The sequence below is a fragment of the Schistocerca cancellata genome, chromosome 1 (assembly GCF_023864275.1).
Source record: "Schistocerca cancellata isolate TAMUIC-IGC-003103 chromosome 1, iqSchCanc2.1, whole genome shotgun sequence".
Lineage (NCBI taxonomy): Eukaryota > Metazoa > Arthropoda > Insecta > Orthoptera > Acrididae > Schistocerca > Schistocerca cancellata.
The window spans coordinates 1,267,318,567-1,267,341,760 of record NC_064626.1 but is presented as its reverse complement, the minus strand read 5'-3'; the positions used below and the strand labels follow the sequence as shown (position 1 = coordinate 1,267,341,760).

General features: G+C 42.2%; 1 protein-coding gene across 1 annotated transcript in view; it reads right to left on the bottom strand.

Moving 5' to 3' along the window:
* Positions 1-23,194, bottom strand: part of LOC126094953 (Down syndrome cell adhesion molecule-like protein Dscam2) — an 890,199-nt gene that overhangs the window by 199,489 nt on the left and 667,516 nt on the right. The window contains exons 10-13 of the mRNA XM_049909611.1: positions 19,515-19,668; positions 13,739-13,890; positions 9,534-9,812; positions 7,220-7,365 (exon numbers count right to left, since the gene is read on the bottom strand). Of these exons, the coding sequence (XP_049765568.1) occupies positions 7,220-7,365; positions 9,534-9,812; positions 13,739-13,890; positions 19,515-19,668 (731 nt within the window). The remainder of the gene's footprint in view (positions 1-7,219; positions 7,366-9,533; positions 9,813-13,738; positions 13,891-19,514; positions 19,669-23,194) is intronic.

Below are 23,194 nucleotides of genomic sequence, written 5' to 3'. Positions count from 1 at the left end.
ATCACTTTCAAATCTTCTTCCCTGTAGTGCTTGGAGTCAGGTCTGGACTGTATGGTGGATGTTCCAGCACCTCGAATCTCAACTCCTTTATTGCGTCGGCTGTCCGTTTGCCAGAATGTGGGCGAGCGTTATCTTGCTGCAGGATGACACCTCTTCACAGTTTTCCACGGCGTTTGGATCTGATTGCAGGTTTTAGTTTCGTACGCAACACATCACATCCACCATACAATACAGACCTGGCTCTGAAGCCTCGTTTACACTGGGGCGAGGTCTTGCAACATTGTGGCATGCTACGGAAATGTGGCGTGCGTCGTCTTGTCATTTAGTTCTAAATGATTTGAAGTGCTTGACTACTACATAACACTTTTTTAAAATTAATAAGCAAACATATTAATAGTAAACTTTCAGTGGTCGGCTCCACAAATTTAAATTATATGTAAAGTTTTACTCCAGTGCTTGGGAAATAACATCCCATGTTGGGATACATAAACTAAAACCAGAGAAGGGGATGGTCTGAAGCAGAGGGGGGGGGGGGAAATCCCCCCAATCCCCCCCTGCAAGTCGCACACTGCTACTGAGTACTTGAATCGCTTAGGAAACTGACTATTACTAAAGGAAAAATTACAAATATGGCTAAATACAGGGATAACATGAGTAGAACGGTACTTTAATATTCTGCTAGGCACTCCATCATAACCATGAGAGTTCTTAGACTTCCCTGATTTAATTATTGACTCAATCTTCCTCTTGTCTGTATCACAGAGGAGTATTTCAGACATTAATCTCGGAAAGTCATTTACCAAGAAAGTTATATGATTCCCTGTAGAAACATAATTTTTATTTACTTCACGAGTAATGCTCAGAATATGATTGTTAAATACTGTATATACATCAGATTTATCAGTAACAGAAATATTTTTACTGCAGGATGACTTTATATCGTCGACCTTCCTTCACAACCGACTATATGGTTTTAATTTTACCCTGTGAATTAGCTATTCTATTTGTATACCACATACTCTTTGCCTTCCTAATAATATTTTTAAAGACCTTACAATACTGTTTGTAATAGGGTTCTGTAGCTTGATTGTGACTACTTCTACATTTTGATATAATTCCCACTCTGTTCTACATTATATCCTTATCCCACTAGTCAGCCACCCAGGCTGCCTATTACTGCTAGTATCCCGTTTAGAACGTCCAAATGAAAAGTAGCTCTCAAAGAGCATGAGACATGTGTTAAGGAAGGCATTATAATTATCATCTTTGTTATCAGCACTATAAACATCCTGCCACTATTGTTCCTTGACAAGATTTAAAAAACTCTCTATTGCTGTTGGATTAACTTTCCTACATAGTTTGTAATTATATGTAACATTTGTTTGGTAACAAAAGCCTTTTAGTGTTAAAATTTGTGCATCGTGGTCTGAAAGGCCATTCACCCTTTTACTAACAGAATGCTCGTCTAGTAATGAAGAATGAATAAAAATATTGTCTATGGCTGTGCTACTGTTCCCCTGCACGCTAGTTGAAAAAGACACAGTCTGCATCAAATCATATGAATTTAGGAGATCTACCAACTTCCTTTTTCTAGCACCATCATATACAAAATTTATATTGAAGTCGCCACATATAACTAATTTCTGGTGCATCCTACAAAATGAATCAAGAACCCTCTCTAGCTTGAACAGAAATGCTCTGAAGTCAGAGTTAGGGGACCTATAACCAACAACAATTAGAAGTATAGTTTCACTAAATTCAACTGCCCCTGCACAGCATTCAAAATATGTTCAGTGCAGTCCCGTGATACGTCTATGGACTCAAATGGAATACTGTTTTTTTACGTACATAGCCACTACCCTATCCCGGACTGAACTTCTTGAGAAACAACCAGCTAATCTGTATCCTTATAAGGGAGCCACTGATATGTCAAATTATTTAAGTGGTGCTCTCATATACCAATAATTTCAGAGTCAACATGGCCTGCACCTCAATAGGTATGGAAAGGGGAGGTTGGCTAACCTTATAGGTGACAGTGTAGTGGGTGGTGGTGATGGTGGTGGGGTCACTCATGGAAAAATTCCTGTAATAGTTGGTGTTAGAGCTGCACCTTTTTTAGACTGATGTCAGCATATAGGTATAACTGCTTAAAGGAAGTCCCTCTAACTAAGGGGTCACCTTCAGAGGGTGTATAAGCAATTCACTAACTTTATCTCTAATACCTCTTATTACTTGATGAAATATGTAATTCCTTCTCTACTAGAAACATTACACCCTCTGAAGGTGACCCCTTAGTTAGAGGGACTCCCTTTAAGCAGTTAAACCTATATGCTGACTTCAGTCTAAAAAAGGTGCAGCTCTAACACCAACTATTACAGGAATTTTTCCATGAGTGACCCCACCACCACCACCCACCACCACCACCACCCACTACACTGTCACCTATAAGCTTAGCCAGCCTCCCGTTTCCATACCTATTGAGGTGCAGGCCATGCCTAGTGAAACCCGGTCCACTGGTAGACCCAGCTGGCACTACTGAGATGTGACCCATGCCCTCTGCCGTCTGTGCCCTCCCCAGCTCCATGTTAACGCACCTAACAGCCGCATTAAGATGAGGCCGCTCATGACGCTGAAAGAGTTGCACGAAATGCACATTAGTGCCACCAGTTTGCATATCTATCTTTACCAGGTCACCAGGTCACCACCTACATCATATTGCCCGTCCCTATCAAAACTGTTCGCTGCTCCACACACTGTCACTACCTGATCCTCCTTCGCAAAATTCCTACATAGCTCCCCTATGCTGTCAGTCACTTGAACCAACCCTGCACTAGGTTTCACAATGCTTGTGATCTGGTACTCACTTCCCAACACTTCCTGCAACTGCTGGACCACACCTCTACTGTGCGAACTACCTGGCAGCAGAACCTTCTTCTTTGTGTTAGGCTATGCAACTGACCCAGGCCTCCTAACTGCTGAGGACTGCTGCATGTTCCCTACATCTACAGCTACACGAGGCTCCTCTCCACTCAACTCTGACAGTTGGTCAAATCTATTGCATATACGCAAAGTATAACTGTCTGAATACCTCCTCTTCCTAGCCGTCTTCTTGCCAACTGCCAGTTCCCATTCCCCACCACCCTTCACCCTCCTCAACCGATCTAGTTCCTCCTTTTCGCCTTGTAACTGCCCCTGAAGAGCGCAGATCTTATGCTCCTGCTCCTATATTAACTTATCTCTACTACAGACTCTGCATTCCCAGGGGAGGATCTCGCTACAATACTCACTGGCTTCCTCACTGCATTCATCTCAATGAAAATACTTTGAACATACGCCACACCGTAACCCATTACTCAGAAACCTACGACGGAGCGCACACTTCTCACTCACGGTAAAATTTTACAGTTACTGAAAAAAAAGTATACGTCTACGTTTCCCAAAGTTCAGTTACACCAGTAGAACTGTTTATAGAACTAACAGTAGCGGCCCGAACTCTCTGTCTACTAAGAAAGCAACTACTTGTATTAATACTACTACACCACAGCTAATACCAATACCTACAAAATTTCACCAAATTATTAGCTAAAACCAAAATTTCAAACGGCCACTGGAACATGTAACGCCGGAAATGCATATCCTATTTCCATCTACTGCACCGCAAATTTTTTTCTTATTTTGTTACCTGAAGATATAATATTTCTGTGTCGTTGTATATTGTAAATGTTTTACTATTTGTATATATATGCATTTATGTCGATTTATAATTGGTTTGTTTTGTGAATATTATTTGTATTTATACGCTGGGTCTGGCCTAGGGAAAACTATGCTATCGAACGAATACATCGATAGGTCGTGTGGAGAACCAAAGTGTTTAGGATGTTTCGTAGTGTTAACTCGATCGCGAGGAGCGCGGGCGGAGAGAGAGTCTGGCTGGGGTGGTGGAGTGGAGCGGGTGTGTTGTGTGACGCTCCCGCGAGTTGCCGCGCTTTCGGGGTTGGGCAGCATGTAATTGCGCTCGACTTGCTATGATAGTTTCTGACACGGTGTCGCGGACTAGAAGCATTAGCTGGCACACATCAAGAGCCCGTTTTGCCTGGTGACCGTGTTGAGAAGGAGGCGCGCCAACATCCAGCTTCTGCAACAGCGACGGCCGACATTGAGTGACTGTCGTCACCTCCTCGATCGGCGGCTTCAAACCTTCAATCAACCAACAAGGAAGACTGGAAGCACGTAAAGTTTTAGAACTGTATGGCAGACCTCAGCTTTTCAAACTGTTCCGTTTTCATAACTAAATTACAACAACGTAGCATGAACCTTTGTTGCTCATTGTCCCAATTGCATTACCAAGCAGGGTCCCTTCCTTTTCCGGAATGAACCCGAGTGTCATTGAAATTCAAACGCCAGCATCATTCTATTTCACTGCTTTAATTTCAAAGTTCAGTTAAGGTATTCATAGCTGGCTACAATATTTAGATTACACAAGCACAAATTAAGAGTGCGAGTTTTGTTAGCATATTTTAGCTTACCTGTGACTGCAGCTCAGCTTGGTACGTACTAAATTTTACTATTGTTAATTGTTCAGAATCATTTAATTCAAGTTCAAAGTTAAATCTCTTATTTCTAAATTGCATAGATTCAAGTAGCTTTTGAAACGATTGTTGAGGTAGCCCAAGACTTACCTTATTTTATTGAATTTCGTAGTGCTTCAGAGACAAAGTTCTCTATTAATTTCAGTCACTAAATTAACTTTCAATTTTCTGGTTTTATTAATTCTTTTGCTAAATTAAGTCAGAGTGTAGCGAAATTTATTACTTCTGACACACTTTCAGTTTTCACACTACACGTGTCAACCTTCAGTTGCCACGCTTCTAGTGCTAATTATATGTGTAATAACCTTTCTTTTTCAGTTACTATAGTAATTGTCCATAGGACTGGCGACCGTAATTTCCCCCAACTCTCAAATATCTAATAACCGCTAGTTAATTGTTAACGTAACGGCCGCTCATTTACTTTCTTTATTAACTTTACCCCTTTTCAAAATTAATTTCCACCGGTTTCATTTGCATTTTTCCTTTCATTTAGATGTAACCCTTACCTCCCTCTTTACCGACAGATTAACTTCGGTGATGATTGCTTTTCCCAAATTTCCATTAGGTACACGCGGTTTAATTTTTCACTGTCATTAAGGTTGATAAGCGACGGGGTGGTTACAAACACTCATCGAAGTTAAAACACAGAATGAAAATTTTACTGAAATAATTTAACTAGAAGCAATAATAAACGTCGGCTGAAAACTAAAGCATTAAATTTACAAAACGACTTCAACGCACAGAAAACTCTAAAAAACACAGCGAACGAACGTTTCCGAAAGTTTATTAAATCGTTATTTCGCCACAAATACTACGAACCACGGCTGAAAAGTATTAAATTTAATAAATGCATAACAATGCACAAATAAGTTTGTCAGTACTTAGCTGTATATCCGCTACAGCTGCACTGCAGGCCGCAAAATGTAAACACACTCTTATCTGTTACTGTAAACAATGAATTTTTTGGCACTTGTACTTGATTATTCAACAGGGTTTTCTTTTCTGCTTGGGTTTTCTGTAGGTGGTAATTTTCTTGCAGGGTTAGCAGGTGATTTTCATTGTTGATTCTAATTGTTTTCAGGTCTTCTTCTCTGGCGGTTGATTTGTGATTATGTTCTCTTAGGTGTTCTGCAAATGTGAAGTGGTTTGTCCCGTACTTCCTGGCTCTCATGTGTTCTTTGTCTCTGAGACTGAATGTTCTGCCTGTTTGTCCTAAGTATCTGCTGTAAAATGTGTGACACTGCCGTTGATATATATACCTGATTTCTGGTATATGTCTCTGTTTTCTGTCAGTTTTGGGGTGTATATTTGCTTTGTTTTTACGTAGAAAAGGGAACATATTCGTCAGAGTGATGACAGCATACAGTCTCCTCACTAAATGGAGCTTGTGGATGGTAACAATTCTGGAGAGCACATTTTCTGGAGAGAGGGATTCACTTTATGGCTGTCGTCTGGAGCTGACTGGCGCCATCTCGTGCTGTACTTGAAGAATGTACGTTCCAATAAGGCAGTAGCACAATCCATCTTCTGAGCAGCTCGCATTTAACTTGTCTGGTTATGCATCTCGTATGCTCAGTGATCTGTGTCGAGTATTTTCTCATTATCTTGTTTTTGAGACCTGCTCCATTGTGGAATTCTTATAGATTTCACTTCTTACAGTCTTCCAGTTGAATGTGTGTCCAACAGAGCTTGCAAAAATGTTCAGATCTTTGCTCTGTGCTAGTCATTTTCAGTTGCTGACTTTATTAGATCAAATTAAAGTTTTGTACTCTCACTTTGAGTTAAAGTTGAGATTCTGTTTGTTCTACAACTTCCCTATGATTAGGTGACCCTCAAATAATAAATACGACGAACTATATTTCTAAGATGTTTTATTCACTGTGACGAGTTTCCGTTGTGTGCAGTGACCAAGCACTATCTTTGAGGATGTAAGAAATGCAGACGTTTTTGTGAGTGTCAAACACCCACAGGTTTTTATAGCAAGAGTAGTTGATTCATAAGCTATTGAGCCTAATTTCCTCCTGCCTCAGATCTGTTAATTGCCTCACTATTCTCATTAATTGTATCATGCATTTCATGTAGGAGCATTCTGCATGCTTTACGTATAATTTACGCAGGCTCTAGATCAGCAAATTAGAAATCTGTTTACATATTAAAATAAGAACACAATATTTTCAACTGATTATTTCTTTCTTCTTCATGTGTGTAGTTCGTTTGTTATCTGAAAGTCTGTGATGAAGTGTAATTTCCCTCTTGAACAAAGCGTAGAGAAAAAACGTTAATACTGCTTTATAAAATTTTTATGACAAAATTTGAAGGTAGTAGTCTGCCTAAACGTTTAATTTGCAGTTGATGTTGACAAATAAAGTGTGATCTGGGGACTTCTTGCCCTGCACGAACTTAATTATCAAATACGCAGTGTTCAGTTTTCAGATACATTTCATGCACGAAAGTCTTGCTGCAGTTCAGTGTACGAGTGTGATGTCATCAGCACCAGTGAACCATTTTCCAGCTGCTTGCAGGGATGAACATTATGTCTCGAACCACTGGAAAGGACTTAAACATTGATGACACAATTTGCTTCGAGGGAGATTTCCGAGAACGAGCTGGATGAACTGTAAGCAAAGTACCTGCAGAGATTTGGGCACCGGCGCGCCATCTTTGAGCCAGGCGAAACGAATAGGCAGGTCTCCAGAGGACACGCCGCAGCTGACCTGCGCCCTGGCTCCTTCCCGCAGGTTTGTTGGGATGAAGAAGGGCACCACGACCGGCGGACCTGCCAAACAATGAGACATACTGCAAACTTATCATCATAACAGGAGCTTCGCCCTCCCTCTAATATGTTATGTGCGCAACAAGTCGTTATGAAGGGCGTTCCAGGCGATTAAAAAAGTAAAAAATGAAAAAAAACCATAGTTCTCTTTCTGTCATTTCTTCATTTTTTTATACCCAACTGCATGTCATCAAATTTAATTCTAACTTTACGACAGTTAAAACATTAATGGACTGCTCCATCTGTATGGTACGACGGTTTTACACATTCGGTTATTCGCCCACAATTTGCTTGTTACTTGATAATATACTCTTGATGACACTTCACGCTTTGTTAATCAAGGATCATCAATTTTTTTAATTGTGTATCTCAAAAACTCTTCTTTTAGGAGATGAAGTTAAAAATAAATTTTCACAGTTATCTGTGAACACCTGCCAACAGCAAATTCGATTTTTAAGACTGATTGGTATTCAATCAAAAATTTCATTACGAACAGAATACTATGAAGTTTATAGTAGCCATTATTAAACGATTATTAATTCCGGACACACCCTGAAAGCACAAAATCCAGCAATAGTGTTTTCTAAACACATATACTACTCGATTAATTAGCTTTTTAGTAAAAGTAGATTCATCATCAGATAGTTTAGGCTATCGGGGACTACAGCGTAACAATGAGATGATGATCTCAAAAGATGTTGTAATTTTGTATAATGACGTTTGAGATTTTACGAATATTTAAAATATTTTGTCTTTATTGCAGATTAAATGGCACTAGACAAGAATATGATATATCATCGTGAATTAACCACATCTGAGAAGTGTGCAGTGTAGTTTAATTTTATGCACTATTGCTCTGAGTGAAGGACTGAATTTGAGGATGCTGCGCCGCCGATGGCAGTGGTCATAGGTCTGAATGCACACTTGGTGTCTGATTCAGATGTGCGTAGTGCACGCAGGAGCTGACGTTCGTAGTCACACTAACATGTTCTAAAAAGATAAAATTCTGTCTTCTCTCTTTCTTTCAGTTTTTCCATTCGTTGTACATCTATTCTCTTAGGCAGTGCGAAACGGTCACCAAACCAAACTGATAACCTTCATTAAGTGCTTCCAGAACAAGTTTACCGTTGCCTTCCTCCAGTATGAAAACTGGCCTACCATTCAGATATCGACGAGGCTGTTTGCCAGTTCTGAATTATACAATGCATAGTCGCTGACAAAGAAAACTACTCAAGAGTACTTCTCTCTCTTTCCTACAGCTTATTCCGACGTTTAGGGTACATTTGTTCCGTCGTTTGGCAAATTTATTTTGACTTTGTGGCCGGATTCCATCCCTGTCGGCAGAATCAACAGTTAAACTTAAGGGAGGAATGTGTTTGTGCCTTGTATGTGTGTGTCATGCAAACTTCGTTCTGATTGTTATTATATGTTAATTGTTTCTGTAACGTATTTGAGAGTTGGTGTTTGGGGTCCAACTACGCCTTAGCTGAACGATTGCGGAAAGCAACTTAAAAACCACGGTCAGATGTACCAGCCGACGGTCCGCCGAGTGGAGTGATCCTTGTATGGCTCCCCTCACCCACACGCTAACGCTCTGCGCGTTAAGCTACACCAGGAACTGTACCTAGGAGTAGTCGAGGACCCAAGTACCAATCATCACGCGCTGAATCGTAAGCCGATTGAAGAATAAGCAGAATCGAAATAGCACTACACAAGGGGAAGGCACTAAGTTCCAAACTATAATGTTACGTACATAAGCTTTGGTTCGTTTTCAGGTATGTGTCTGCAGTGCTTGTGAGCAAAGCAGGAAACTGCAGGAGCCAGACCAAAGTGGCTTGTAGGATCAGCTTGGACATGTTATGCCTACAGAATCTACAACTTTTATGATGTCTTTGTCTTCAGTTGCCGGCCGGTGTGGCCATGCGGTTCTAGGCGCTTCAGTCTGGAACCGCGCGACCACTACGGTCGCAGGTTCGAATCCTGCCTCGGGCATGGATGTGTGTGATGTCCTTAGGTTAGTTAGGTTTAAGTAGTTCTAAGTTCTGGGGGACTGATGACCACAGATGTTAAGTCCCATAGTTCTCAGAGCCATAGTTCTCAGAGCCGTCTTCATTTCGCCCTAGTACTGCAAGCAGAAAATTTTGCGACGGAGCGCGGCCTGGTATACTCACTGTCGACGGCCAGCGCCACCTCTCCCCTGGCGACGTCCCCCTGGGAGCCCCTCACTGTGCAGACGTAGACGCCCGCGTCGGCGGCCGGGTCGACGCGCAGGATGTGGAGGGCGGCGCCACCGTCGCTCAGCTCGCGCCGCAAGTCACTTGTCAGGGGGACTCCCCGGCGCTCCCAGGAGACGCCGCTGATTGGGTAGCCGGCGTACGGGCAGCGCAGCGTCACCTGCCCAGACTCCACGGCGCGCACCGGGCCCGGCAGGGGGCGCACGTACGGTGGCCCTACGCGCGAAGAGGAAAGATGTTTCACGACTTTCGTGCGGAAATAAGGTACCGGCTATTACATGAACGTTTTCTTCTGACAAGGTCAGTTCACAGTATCAATATAGAACACTCACATCACCATGCTGCATTCTCTTCTGTAATGTTCACAAAAGACAAACACATTTTCTTCTTGTGGCTGTCTCCACAAACAGGCACACACTCGGGGATTCCATGCTGACATTGCAGTCTAACGAAAATATCCACAGACTGTGAATAACAATTTCTTACTTTCGACAGTAATCGAACAGTAGGAAGACTCATTGTCAGACTTTCTCCATGAATTAAACCAGGGGTCTCCCAACTTTTTAGTCCGCGGGCCACATTAACTCCTCCACGAAGTCATGAGGGCCAAGATCTACCTAGTGGGATTAAAGCACCCTAGCACTCCATGATCACCGTAATGTAAGGCTAAAGGAAAGATGAAATCGCAAAAATCTAAGGTTGTGGGAATAGCTAGCACTGAAACGAACTACGATTTTTATTTAATTACATAATTTTGATTGGTGGCGTACCTTGTAACGGAACATATTTAAGGCTTTACTGTACCGAAGTATGCGATACCCTCCAAATTCAACCAGTTTAACGAGTATTTATGATTATAGCATAGGTATTGTGTATGTTAACAATGATTGCATAACATGTCTGCATAAACAGTCAACCCATTAAATTATACTGAGTAACTGACCCACACAAAAGTTTATATCACTTGATCACTGATACAGCAAATGTCATAATGTAAAAACACTAAGTTCATCTTCAATAATTAATATGAAGTACGAAAAATAGTGCCCAACTTTGGTATTTTGGATCTCCTTAAATAAAAATCACCCAGTGAAACCTTTTTGTTCACTAGGAGCGTTTTCACTCAGTATTCACGAAATCATTCCTATTTTAGACGAAAACCAATGTAATTCTTAATAATTCATGTTATTTACTTATTTATGCAAATTAGAGAAGTCAATTGACAAACTTCTAAAAAACGGCCTTTTTGTAACAAAGAATTATTCTGTCAAGTCAACAAATCTGTCTGTCATTTTAATAACATGTTAAGTTATGTCACTCGATGAAAATTAATAACTTTTCTGCACAAATTATGATAACAGATGTACATGTGACTTGTAAACTATATCTCTTTTTAGTAGTTCTTTGACAATGTTATAAATACAAGCAGCAAGAACGGTTGGGGGGCAGTCGGAATGTCACTTTGGTAAAGTGTGTTTGTGTGTTATTGTTTGAGGTGGATAAACAATGCAAAGAACATGTAACGGAAGTACTACTTTGTGTTGAGTCATGGTCTTTGGTGGACAGTGGAATTAAGATGGCCACCAGAGTAATAAATATTTGAAGTTTACATATTTGTTGGTTTCGCTCGTTCTTTATCATCAAAAGCACATAAAAAACACGGGACCTCATGTTCTTAACCCTAGACAACCAGATGTAGAGCCAGCATCAGCATCGAGAGACAGCAGCGGTCCAGCAAGTAGCAGCGATTACCACAACACAATGCATTTTAATGGCGCCAACCTAACATCAAGTGTTAACAAGCTCCGTAAATGGGAGTGAAATAGTGCGACTATAGCAATTAGCTATATCTACGACCAGGCGACCATTACAACCTGACCGAAATTCTGGCGTATTTTATACTGGCGAATTTCACCGACAAAAAAGTATGTCACTGCACATTCTTCACGAAAGCGCCCTGCAAAAGTTAACGAAATCTCAAAATCATTGTTAGCAACACTATTACTGTAAGACGTATCAGAGGTAGAGTATGTCAACGCATTGTTATTTCAAGCGGTGCAACAATAAGTTTAGTTACGTAGTCTTGTAGCGTGTAGCAGAGCCAATGTCGCGGTGTATTGGTTGCGATAGCCCTCGAAACTCAATTGTTGGCAGTATAGGTTCCACCTCAAATATTTGGCGGGCCGGACACCGGGGATGTCCAGCCAGATAACACGGGCAGGTTTGCCGGCTCTCGCGGGCCGGTTTCGGCCCGCGGGCCGTAGTTTGGAGACCCCTGAATTAAACTTAACGGCCCTCAACTGTAGAGGCACTAAACTACACGAGGATGACAGTATCAGCTTCGACTGACTCGCCGTATACGCAGATTTTATTTCCAAAAGTGGAAATTCGCCAAAAACATGCGCTATTTTAGTTAGCAATTGTATTAGACTGGAAAAGGCAACTTGGAGAACGCTGTGAAGACACCAGTGGTTTTCCAGCGCGCTTAGTACTTTGAAATATAAATATTAAAAGTATTTCAGTTCTTGATAGACAACTGGGAGAACAAAGCAATTTTCAAACATTTGTGAGAAATTAATTAAATACCCGATTAAGAACCGAACAAAATTTCTAAACAGTAATCTACCAAGGACGCTGTTTTTGTGTACCTCATTAACGTCCTCAAATTTGTGTTTCTAACTTGTTTGTTCTTCATACCGTACTTACTCATATAACCACATTTCCGCTTATGCGTAATCAGAGCAAATCCACACAGCTGCAGGAACAGTAAAACATCTGGAGAGGTTTATATGTCATCAATATTTTGGCACTTACAAACACAACAGTGCCTTGAAACACTGGTGTTCCGTTTTCCGACATTGTACTGCAAGAAATCGTATAAAAATGGCGCATTTTTGATAGATTTTTGGTGCACCGCTGCCTTGAAACACCACAAAAAGATTATATACGGCTGAAGTTTTGGAATACTTCTCTATTCGATTATGACATCTTTTCGGTTCGCCTTATGATGTAGAAAGCGTTCTTACACAGCATTGGTTGGTATTTCACAGTACAATGAGAAAATTGGATGTGACTCATTCTCTTTTTCATTTTCATAAACGTACTGCAACTTGGAATTTTACAATATGACGTCACACAACTCTAACTTCTCACACTCAACGCATGAGGAAGTCTTAAGCCTACACGACAATTCTGTACAACTGTGAACGAATAAAAATTAGTTACGTAATTGCACTATTTGAAAGAAAGCAGTATACTTAATTTTCCAACTGAACTCTGGTAACAATCAATTATTTAGTTCTGGAAATAATTAATGTTTTAAAGAATGTTAAGGTGATATAAATTACTGTTAGAATGTTGAAATTTCCCTCTGAGTTATATGGCTGAGGTGGGAACTCTAGAGTAACCCACTTTTAGAAAAAATTTGTAAACACCACAGCCGCTCCTAGTAGCAGATAAGACAGTTCAACTAATGAACTTGCACACATGACATTTTGTGCTGCTCTTACTACTTACACACGATGAAAACAGTATACAGCACTACCCTACAGTCTTAGCTGCTCAAAAGGTATGTTACTTCTCCATCTCTTACCCACAAACAGATCTACACTAGGTGTCGATAGTTGTAATCATTAACTTCTTAACCATGGTTTGGTTCATCTCTAAGCTGCATATCGCTTATGCGTTTTACTAAAAGTGTTGGAGCATTCGTTAATAGTAATGCATGTGCACTTTAGATTTCTTTCAGTTTTCACTAAGTTGCAACTGTCACAATGAATTTCTTAGACACGTCACTTGATATACTGAATTAAAAATACGTCGACGTGATAGAAGTATGTATCATAAATACTAAGATGTTAGAAATCAGAATTTGTCCCATTTTCTACTTTCCCTTAAAGATGTAAGAGATTGAATTATTTAGGTTAATTATGGTTTAGGAAAGCTGTGTTTTCCGTTTATTCTTTCCCCAAATTGGCTTCAGATAACATGTTTCTTCTTCGTTCGGTGTCTTTTCAATCAACTGCCTGCCTATGAAGTCTCAACGAAACTACCGTTGTCATCGTACAGAAGCTGTGGAATTTAATTAGGAACCTGTGCAGCCAAACACTTGCGAGGTGTATGAGAGATTGCCCGTCACTTACCGTAGATGTTGAGCCTGGCCTCGTAATGGACGGAGCCCATTGCGTTGGCAGCACTGCAGCTATATAGGCCGCCATCTTGCACACGAACGGAGGAGATGTTCACGTGACTGATGACGTCGCCAGCTTGGTCCACGTACTGACCAATTGTGTACCTGTAAACAGGTATCTGTGAAACTTTGGCGTTCGGTGTTTAACATCGCTTATAGCCAGTCAATAATATAATTTCTCCACGGGTAATAAAATGAGCTTTCTAATGGACTGACCTAACGCAATGTCGCCTACGTCACAAATATTTAATTAATGGAACAAATATCTTAATGATGACGATGTTTGGTTTGTGGGAGCCTCAACTGCGCGGCGATCAGCGCCTGTACCAAGTCCCAAGTCTTGCACAATCCAATCTAGCCATTGTCACGAATGATGATGATGATGATGAAATGATGAGGAGAACACAAAAACCCAGGCCCCAGGCAGAGAAAATCCCCAACCGGCCGCGAATCGAATCCGTGACCCCGTGATCCAGAGACATCAACTCTAGCCACTAGACGACGAGCTGCGTACAAATATCTTAATGTGGTAATGGTAATAATAGTGGTAGTAGTAGTAGTTTTACTCCTATTTATCCGTCACTTTCTTTTGCATGGTTGTTTGACATTTCTTGGTATTACAATTTACGAACAATAAAATTAAAGTAATCCACCTGCACAGATATTTAAGACTTATAGATCTAGAATGATAAGGATGGGGCACGTAATCGACCGTGGTCTTATAGTAGGACCATCTCGGCATTTTCCTAAAATAATTTAGGGAAACCACGGATAACCTTAATCAGGATGGCTAGATGATGACTGGAAGCTCCAGCCTCCCGAATGCAAGGGCACTCTGAAACAGTGCTACCTCATTTGTTTTACCCCCAGTGTACAATAATGCTCTGCAAATAAGATAGTTAATAATAATCGAAGGCTAATGCTACGTTTTTCATTCATTTCTCACTGCCAGTCCCCGCACACACTACAAGGTGCATTCAAGCTCTAAGGCCTCCGATTTTTTTTCTTTGGACTGGAAAGAGATAGAAACATGCGCATTGTTTTAAAATGAGGCCGCGTTCATTGTCAATACATCCCAGAGATGTCAGCACCGTACGGCAGATGGAATTTTACCGCCAGCGGCGAGAATGAGAACTGTTTTAAATACTTAAAATGGCGACGTTTTCCTTACTTGAACAGTGTGCAATCATTCGTTTTCTGAATTTGCGTGGTGTGAAACCAATTGAAATTCATCGACAGTTGAAGGAGACATGTGGTGATGGAGTTACGGATGTGTCGAAAGTGCGTTCGTGGTTGCGACAGTTTAATGAAGGCAGAACATCGTGTGTCAACAATCTGAAACAACCTCGGGCTCATACAAGCCGGTCTGACGACATGATCGAGAAAGTGGAGAGAATTGTTTTGGGGGATCGCCGAATGACTGTTGAACAGATCACCTACAGAGTTGGCATTTCTGTGGATTCTGTGTACACAATCCTGCATGACGACCTGAAAATGCGAAAAGTGTCATCCAGGTGGGTGCCACGAATACTGACGGACGACCACATGGCTGCCCGTGTGGCATGTTGCCAAGCAATGTTGATGCGCAACGACAGTACAAATGGGACTTTCTTTTCGTAGGTTGTGACAATGGATGAGACGTGGATGCCATTTTTCAATCCAGAAACAAAGCGCCAGTCAGCTCATTGGAAGCACACAGATTCACCGCCACCAAAAAAATTTCGGGTAACCGCCAGTGCTGAAAAAATGATGGTGTCCATCTTCTGGGACAGCGAGGGCGTAATGCTTACCCATTGCGTTCCAAAGGGCACTGCGGTAACAGGTGCATCCTACGAAAATGTTTTGAAGAACAAATTCCTTCCTGCACTGCAACAAAAACGTCCGGGAAGGGCTGCGCGAGTGCTGTTTCACCGAGACAATGCACCCGCACATCGAGCTAACGTTACGCAACAGTTTCTTCGTGATAACAACTTTGAAGTGATTCCTCATGCTCCCTACTCACTTGACCTGGCTCCTAGTGACTTTTGGCTTTTTCCAACAATGAAAGACACTCTCCATGGCCGCACATTCACCAGCCGTTCTGCTATTGCCTCAGCGATTTTCCAGTGGCCAAAACAGACTCCTAAAGAAGCCTTCGCCGCTGCCATGGAATCATGGCGTCAGCGTTGTGAAAAATATGTACGTGTGCAGGGCGATTACGTCGAGAGGTAACGCCAGTTTCACCGATTTCGGGTGAGTAGTTAATTAAAAAAAAATCGGAGGCCTTAGAACTTGAATGCACCTCGTATACACCCATTGTTTCATAACACTACACATACTATCAGTTGATGTCAGGTCCATTTTGTGCACCGCATCTTCCCATCTGATAACCTGAAAAACTGACTCAGCATTACTTTGTTAGCAATGAGATGTTGTTTACGATGTGAAAATACCACTGCATTTGTTTGTTGCTGTTGAGTACCTATTCTGTTCTGTAAATGAGCTCAGTGCGTTACTAAAGTAACGGATACGAAAAATTGACTTGGCTGGGGGTTGGGGGGTTAAGGCTTAAGCTGGACACTGACATGGGCTGGCGTTTTCATCTTTCGAGAGCAGCATGCTTTCGGTCGCACCGTCTGAGTGTGTCGTAGGATCCAAGTGAAACTTTAAATTCATCAGAATTAAATAACTAAACTGAAACAGCTTGAGCTACAGTTCTTCCATTCGTTTGTTTGCTGTCTCATAATCAGACAAGTTTATGAATGTACGTTCATTGTCACTGCTATGAATTTCACAATTTCACGGTGATTTGCAATAGTGGTGATGTTAATTATAATTCAGTTGATTTCTCAGAAGCCGTACTACCTGATCGAGCTCTTTGGTTCACATAAGGCATAGGTCGTACTTAAAGGCTCTGAGACAAAGCCGCCCGAAAATATATATTAAAATACATTTATCTGTTAAGGATTATAGAATTAAAATACCAGAAGTATTTCTAATATTTCGCACTTGGATTTAAATACTTGGACTGCACCGATCTCACGATGAATATCGATCGCTTTTAGGTCTTTAGCACTAAGAAAACTTATAACAGCCCGTACTTCACAGTCGGTGGGACTCAACGATTATCGGAGGCATCTTAAACACTCAGTACACAACGTAAACAAAGAAGAATCAGACTGTAATGGTGTCAGTGCGTAGATTGAGGTGCAGGCTTTCATGTAAAAATAAAATTATTGAGATACCTTAGCACGTCTTTTTTTTTTAATTTCAAAACGGTGCTTACTTAAAGGGGGTAGGACGTCAAACGGACTGACTTGGAGCAGGAGAGGCACCACAGGACATTATAATTCCCACTGTCTATACTTTTACAAAAAAATTCATAAAACTTTGTCAGCATGACCAGGAAGGATTCAGAATTCACACTCATAGCAGTGGAAGTTCGAAAACATAATGAAATAATTTTTTTTACATGTGAAATTTCATCATTTTTCACTTACAAATGGTAGTATTTGTTGCTATAGGTAGAATTTTGTTCGTAAGTAAGAGAGATTCTTCGATGAATTGTGCACAGCATACAAACCATACTTAAAGGTGTATGAAACTCTATAATTTTCGAACTCTATTAAAAACTGTGGTAAAAATTGAGGTAATTAACTATAAAATTTGTGTTTTTCTTAACCACGAAGTTTAAAATATAACAGTTCATTTGTTTTTTCATAAATTAAATAAATTCTAGAGTTTCATACACCTGTGAGTATGGTATGTATGATGTGCAAAATTCATCGAAGAATCTAACTTATGAAGAAAAGTGTACCTATAGCAACAAATGCAACCATTAGTAAGTGAAAAAATGATGAAATTTCACACGTAAAAAAATTTAATTTGTTATGTTTTCGAACTTCCACTGCAATGAGTGTGAATCCTAAATCGTTGCCGGCCGCTGGTGGCCGAGCGGTTCGAGGCGCTTCAGTCTAGAACCGCGCGACCGCTAAGGTCGCAGGTTCGAATCCTACCTCGGGCATGGATATGTGTGATGTGCTTAGGTTAGGTAGGTTTAAGTGGTTCTAAGTTCTAGGGGACTGATGACCTGAGATGTTAAGTCCTACAGTGCTCAGAGCCAGCCTAAATCCTTCCTGGTGATGCTGACAAAGTTTTATGAATTTATTTGTAGAAGTATAGACAGTGGAGATTAAAATGTCCTGTGATGCCTCTCCTGCTCCAAGTTGGCCCGTTTGACATCCAACCCCCCTTAAAAAACACGCCTCGTACCTGTTACAACCCTATATACCACAAATATCTCATGAGAAAAGTAAAATTTTTCTTATTTGCTGCCACATCATGGGTAAAAAACCGACGTTTAAAACACGGTTACAGTGGCCTTCTTTGGCCTTCTTCTGGTCATGCACTGCGAAACGTCAGTTTTCTACATCGTTAGTTATTTTACAATATGATGCGGTGCGGTGTCCAGGAAACTCATGTGAACTGACTCTATCCGCAGAAGCTTAAGCTATTACGAGTATATGATGTGAGTACAGTCTATCTTATTGATAATACTACAGAAGGTGGCCAGGGTAAAATACAGGGAGCGAAAGGCTTTTCACAATTTGTACAGGAAGCAGATGGCAGTTATAAGAGTGGAGGGGTATGAAAGGGAAGCAGTGGTTGGGAAGGGAGTGAGACAGGGTTGTAGGCTATCCCCGATGTTATTCAATCTGTATATTGAGCTAGCAATAAAGGAAACAAAAGAAAAGTTACGAGCAGGTATTAAAATGCACGGAGAAGAAATAAAAACTTTGAGGTTAGCCGATGACATGGTAATTCTGTCAGAGGCAGCAAAGGACTTGGAAGAGCAGTTGAACGGAATGGACAGTATCTTGAAGGAGGGTATAAGATAAACACCATCAAAAGCAAAACGAAGGTAATGGAATGTAGTCGAATTAAGTCGGGTGATGCTGAGAGAATTAGATTAGGAAATGAGACACTTAAAGTAGTAAAGGAGTTTTGCTATTTGGGGAGCAAAATAACTGATGATTGTCGAAGTAGAGAGGATATAAAATGTAGACTGGCAATGGCAAGGAAAGCGTTTCTGAAGAAGAAAAATTTGTTAACATCGAGTATAGATTTAAATGTCAGGAAGTCATTTCTGAAAGTATTTGTATGGAGTGTAGCCATGTATGGAAGTGAAACGTGGACGATAAATAGACAAGAAGAGAATAGAAGCTTTCGAAATGTGGTGCTACAGAAGAATGCTGAAGATTAGATGGGTAGATCACATAACTAATGAGGAGGTATTGAATAGAACTGGGGAGAAGAGGAGCTTGTGGCACAACTTGAGTAGAAGAAGGGATCGGTTGGTAGGGCATATTCTGAGGAATCAAAGTATCACAAATTTAGCATTGAAGGGCAGCGTGGAGGGTAAAAATCGTAGAGGGAGCCCAAGAGATGAATACACTAAGCAGATTCAGAAGGCTCTAGGTTGCAGCAGGTACTGGGAGATGAAGAAGCTTGCACAGGATAGAGTAGCATGGAGAGCTGCATCAAACCAGTCTCAGGACTGAAGACCACAACAACAACAACAACGGAAAGCTTCACGTAAAACCGTGATAGTAAACTGTGTGTGTACTTTCTGTGCAATGTGGAAAACACACCAACACAACCACGACAAATTCCGTTACCACAGGCGCCGCCCGTCTGCCCAGTGGAGCACCCGTTCCGCCCGCCAGCGGCGCCCGCTCGCTCTCGCTCACCTGTGGCCCAGCCTGGCGGCGGTGAGCGCCTGCCCGTCCAGCCTCCAGGTGAACTGCGGGGGCGGGCTGCCGGCGGCCGAGCAGCGCAGCGACACGGGCGGTCCCGGGCTCAGCGCCTGCTCGATGAACGTCGACTGCAGCTCCGGCACCGTGTCTGCCGGTAGAGAGGCACGCGCTGGAGTCTCGGTAAAGTACTGAAAATCAACGGATCTAAAGAGAGAAAGGGTCATGCGATGCTATTGTTGCGGGACCCAGAGATGTAGGATCAGCCACCTAAAAGGGGCTCTCCTCCTCTTCACACAACTGCCTCTACACTCATTGTGTGTGATCGAGTCTTAAAGGCATCTTTCGAGTGTATGTGACTGTAATCGGTCAGTACATTGTGTCATGTTTGTGTCGTAAAATGATCAGAGAAGGGAGAAGGCGAAACTCGGTGCCGGTATGTAGCCTGAACCTCGTAAATAGCAGCAAGTAGATAGTGTCGGAAGTTCCATGCGGCTTTTCGCGGATGGTGCTGTAGTATACAGAGAAGTTGCAGCATTAGAAAATTGCAGCGAAATGCAGGAAAATCTGCAGCGGATAGCCACTTGGTGCAGGGAGTGGCAACTGACCCTTAACATAGACAAATATAATGTATTGCGAATACATAGAAAGAAGGATCCTTTAAAGTATGATTATATGATGGCGGAAAAAACACTGGTAGCAGTTACTTCTGTAAAATATCTGGGAGTATGCGTGCGGAACGATTTTAAGTGGAATGATCATATAAAATTAATTGTTGGTAAGGCGAGTGACAGGTTGAGATTCATTGGGAGAGTCCTTAGAAAATGTAATCCATCAACAAAGAAGGTGGCTTACAAAACGCTCGTTCAATCTATACTTGAGTATTGCTCGTCAGTGTGGGATCCGTACCAGGTCGGGTTGACAGAGGAAATAGAGAAGATCCAAAGAAGAGCCGTGCGTTTCGTCACAGGATTATTTAGTAAGCGTGATAGCGTTACGGAGATGTTTAGCGAGCTCAAGTGGCACACTCTGCAAGAGATGCGCTCTGCATCGCAGTGTAGCTTGCTCGCCAGGTTTCGAGAGGGTGCGTTTCTGGATGAGGTATCGAATATATTGTTTCCCCCTACTTATACCTCCCAAGGAGATCACGAATGTATAATTAGAGAGATTCGAGAGCGCACAGAGGCTTTCCAGCAGTCGTTCTTCCCGCGAACCATACGCGACTGGAACAGAAAAGGGAGGTAATGACAGTGGCACGTAAAGTGCCCTCCGTCACACACCGTTGGATGGCTTGCGGAGTATAACTGTAGATGTAGAAGTGGGCCGTAGAGTTTAAGCTTGCCTGCGACGGACAGACCGCCATCAACAGTGTTATGTGCCCTCAGACCGTAATGGACTGTGTACAGATCTGGCGTTTCATCAGAGAAACTAGCTGGCGATCATAAAAATTGCGCCACCACCTCTCCTTCCCTTTTGGTAGAAATAAATTCTGGTGGTGAAAATGATTCTAAGCGGCGGTCGAGTACCACCGCACAAACCAGCGTTGGACCTACGCACCCTGGTTAAACGGTAGGAAATACGACGTTACGTACGGAATTAAGGATCAAGCCACAAATCACACTGTTCTTTTGCGTTGCAAGACTATTGCAGAGGAAGAGGGAAAAACTTATTTCACTGGCGATACAACCCACAAAACACAGCCTTGCATTGTTTAATGCCCCCACTTTGTTTGCCGCACGATTTGGTTTCTGCCATGTAAGACAGGTAGTAGTAATCCTGGGAAGCACATCAATATACGTATCCTTCCTTATAGTAGGTGTCACCTAGTACAATACTTCTGCCGTTCCCAGAATGAGATTTTCATTCTGCAGCGGAGTGTGCGCTGATATGAAACTCCCTGGCAGATTAAAACTGTGTGCCCGACCGAGACTCAAACTCGGGACCTTTGCCTTTCGCGGGCAAGCGCTCTACCATCTGAGCTACCGAAGCACGACTCACGCCCGGAATCACAGCTTTACTTCTGCCACTATCTCGTCTCCTACCTTCCAAACTTTACAGAAGCTCTCCTGCGAACCTGGAGGACTAGCACTCCTGACAGAAAGGATATTGCGGAGACATGGCTTAGCCACAGCCTGGGGGATGTTTCCAGAATGAGATTTTCACTCTGCAGCGGAGTGTGCGCTGATATGAAACTTCCTGGCAGATTAAAACTGTGTGCCTGACCGAGACTCGAACTCGGGACCTTTGCCTTTCGCGGGCAAGCGCTCTACCATCTGAGCTACCGAAGCACGACTCACGCCCGGTCTCACAGCTTTACTTCTGCCAGTATCTCGTCTCCTACCTTCCAAACTTTACAGAAGCTCTCCTGCGAACCTTCAGGCTGAGTTAGACAAGGCCAGGGGAGGTCTTGACAGGTTCGCAGGAGAGCTTCTGTAAAGTTTGGAAGGTAGGAGACGAGATACTGGCAGACGTAAAGCTGTGAGACCGGGCGTGAGTCGTGCTTCGGTAGCTCAGATGGTAGAGCGCTTGCCCGCGAAAGGCAAAGGTCCCGAGTTTGAGTCTCGGTCGGGCACACAGTTTTAATCTGCCAGGAAGTTTCACTTCTGCCGTTGCTGATGGCAACTGTTTAGTCACTGCTGAGGTGTGCTTGTGGTACGGGTACGTTTTATACTTTGGAACTTTTTGTCTTATGGGCGTACTTTATATTTTCTATCTAATGTAAACACAATTTTCAATTTCACCAACACTGATTCCGATATTAAGAAACAATCATGAGTGAAAAGTGCTTGACTTCCCGTAGAATTGTTAGGTCGGGGCTTTGGTGTGATGGGTACTGTAGTTTTTTCCATGAGGGTGACTGTAGTGGTGTGGGAATAGGGAAAGTAAATGAGACTCATAAATGGTTTTGTAGGATTTGTAGTAGAGATAGGAAGATACTAGAACAGAAGGGGAAAATTGCCGCCCTTCAGGCTGAGTTAGACAAGGCCAGGGGAGGTCTTGACAGGTTAAAGAGGGAGAAGGGTAAATAGAGGTGGGAAGTGGCAACAGGCAACAGGAGGAACATGCCTAGAACTTTGTCTGACAGCTTCATGGTAAAGGTGGAAAATAGATTTGACCTGTTGCTTCAGTTAGAAGCTGGTGAGCCTCAAGCAGTTGCAGGTGTAGAAAGGGCACAACAAACTTTCAGCAGCAAATTGAAAAGTAAGAATGTAGGGAAACCAGTAAAGAGGAAGAAAGTGTTGTTATTAGGTAGTTTCCATGGAAGAGGTGTTGGCCAACTTTTGCAGGATGAATTAGGATCAAAATCCCACGTCACCAATTTCATTAAACCTAGTGCTGGTCTGGAGCAGGTGACAGAGGATTTAGGATCACTTTGCAAATATTTCACTAAGGAACACACTGTGGTTATAGTGTGTGGGCCAGGTAATCGTATTGACAGAGATCCTGTGTACAGTATAGAGTGTGACCTGGCAAAGATTGCATCAGCGTAGAAGCATACTACTGTTCAGTTTGTATCTGTTCTTATGCACCATGACCAAAGCCATTTGAACTCTTCTGTCAGGAGTTCGAACAGCTGCTTATGTCGGGTGCAGGATCACACATTGGTGTGGTGCAACTTCTGCATCATTTCTGTGCAGTAATGTGTTCATTGTAAATAAGGATTATAGTAGTTCTAT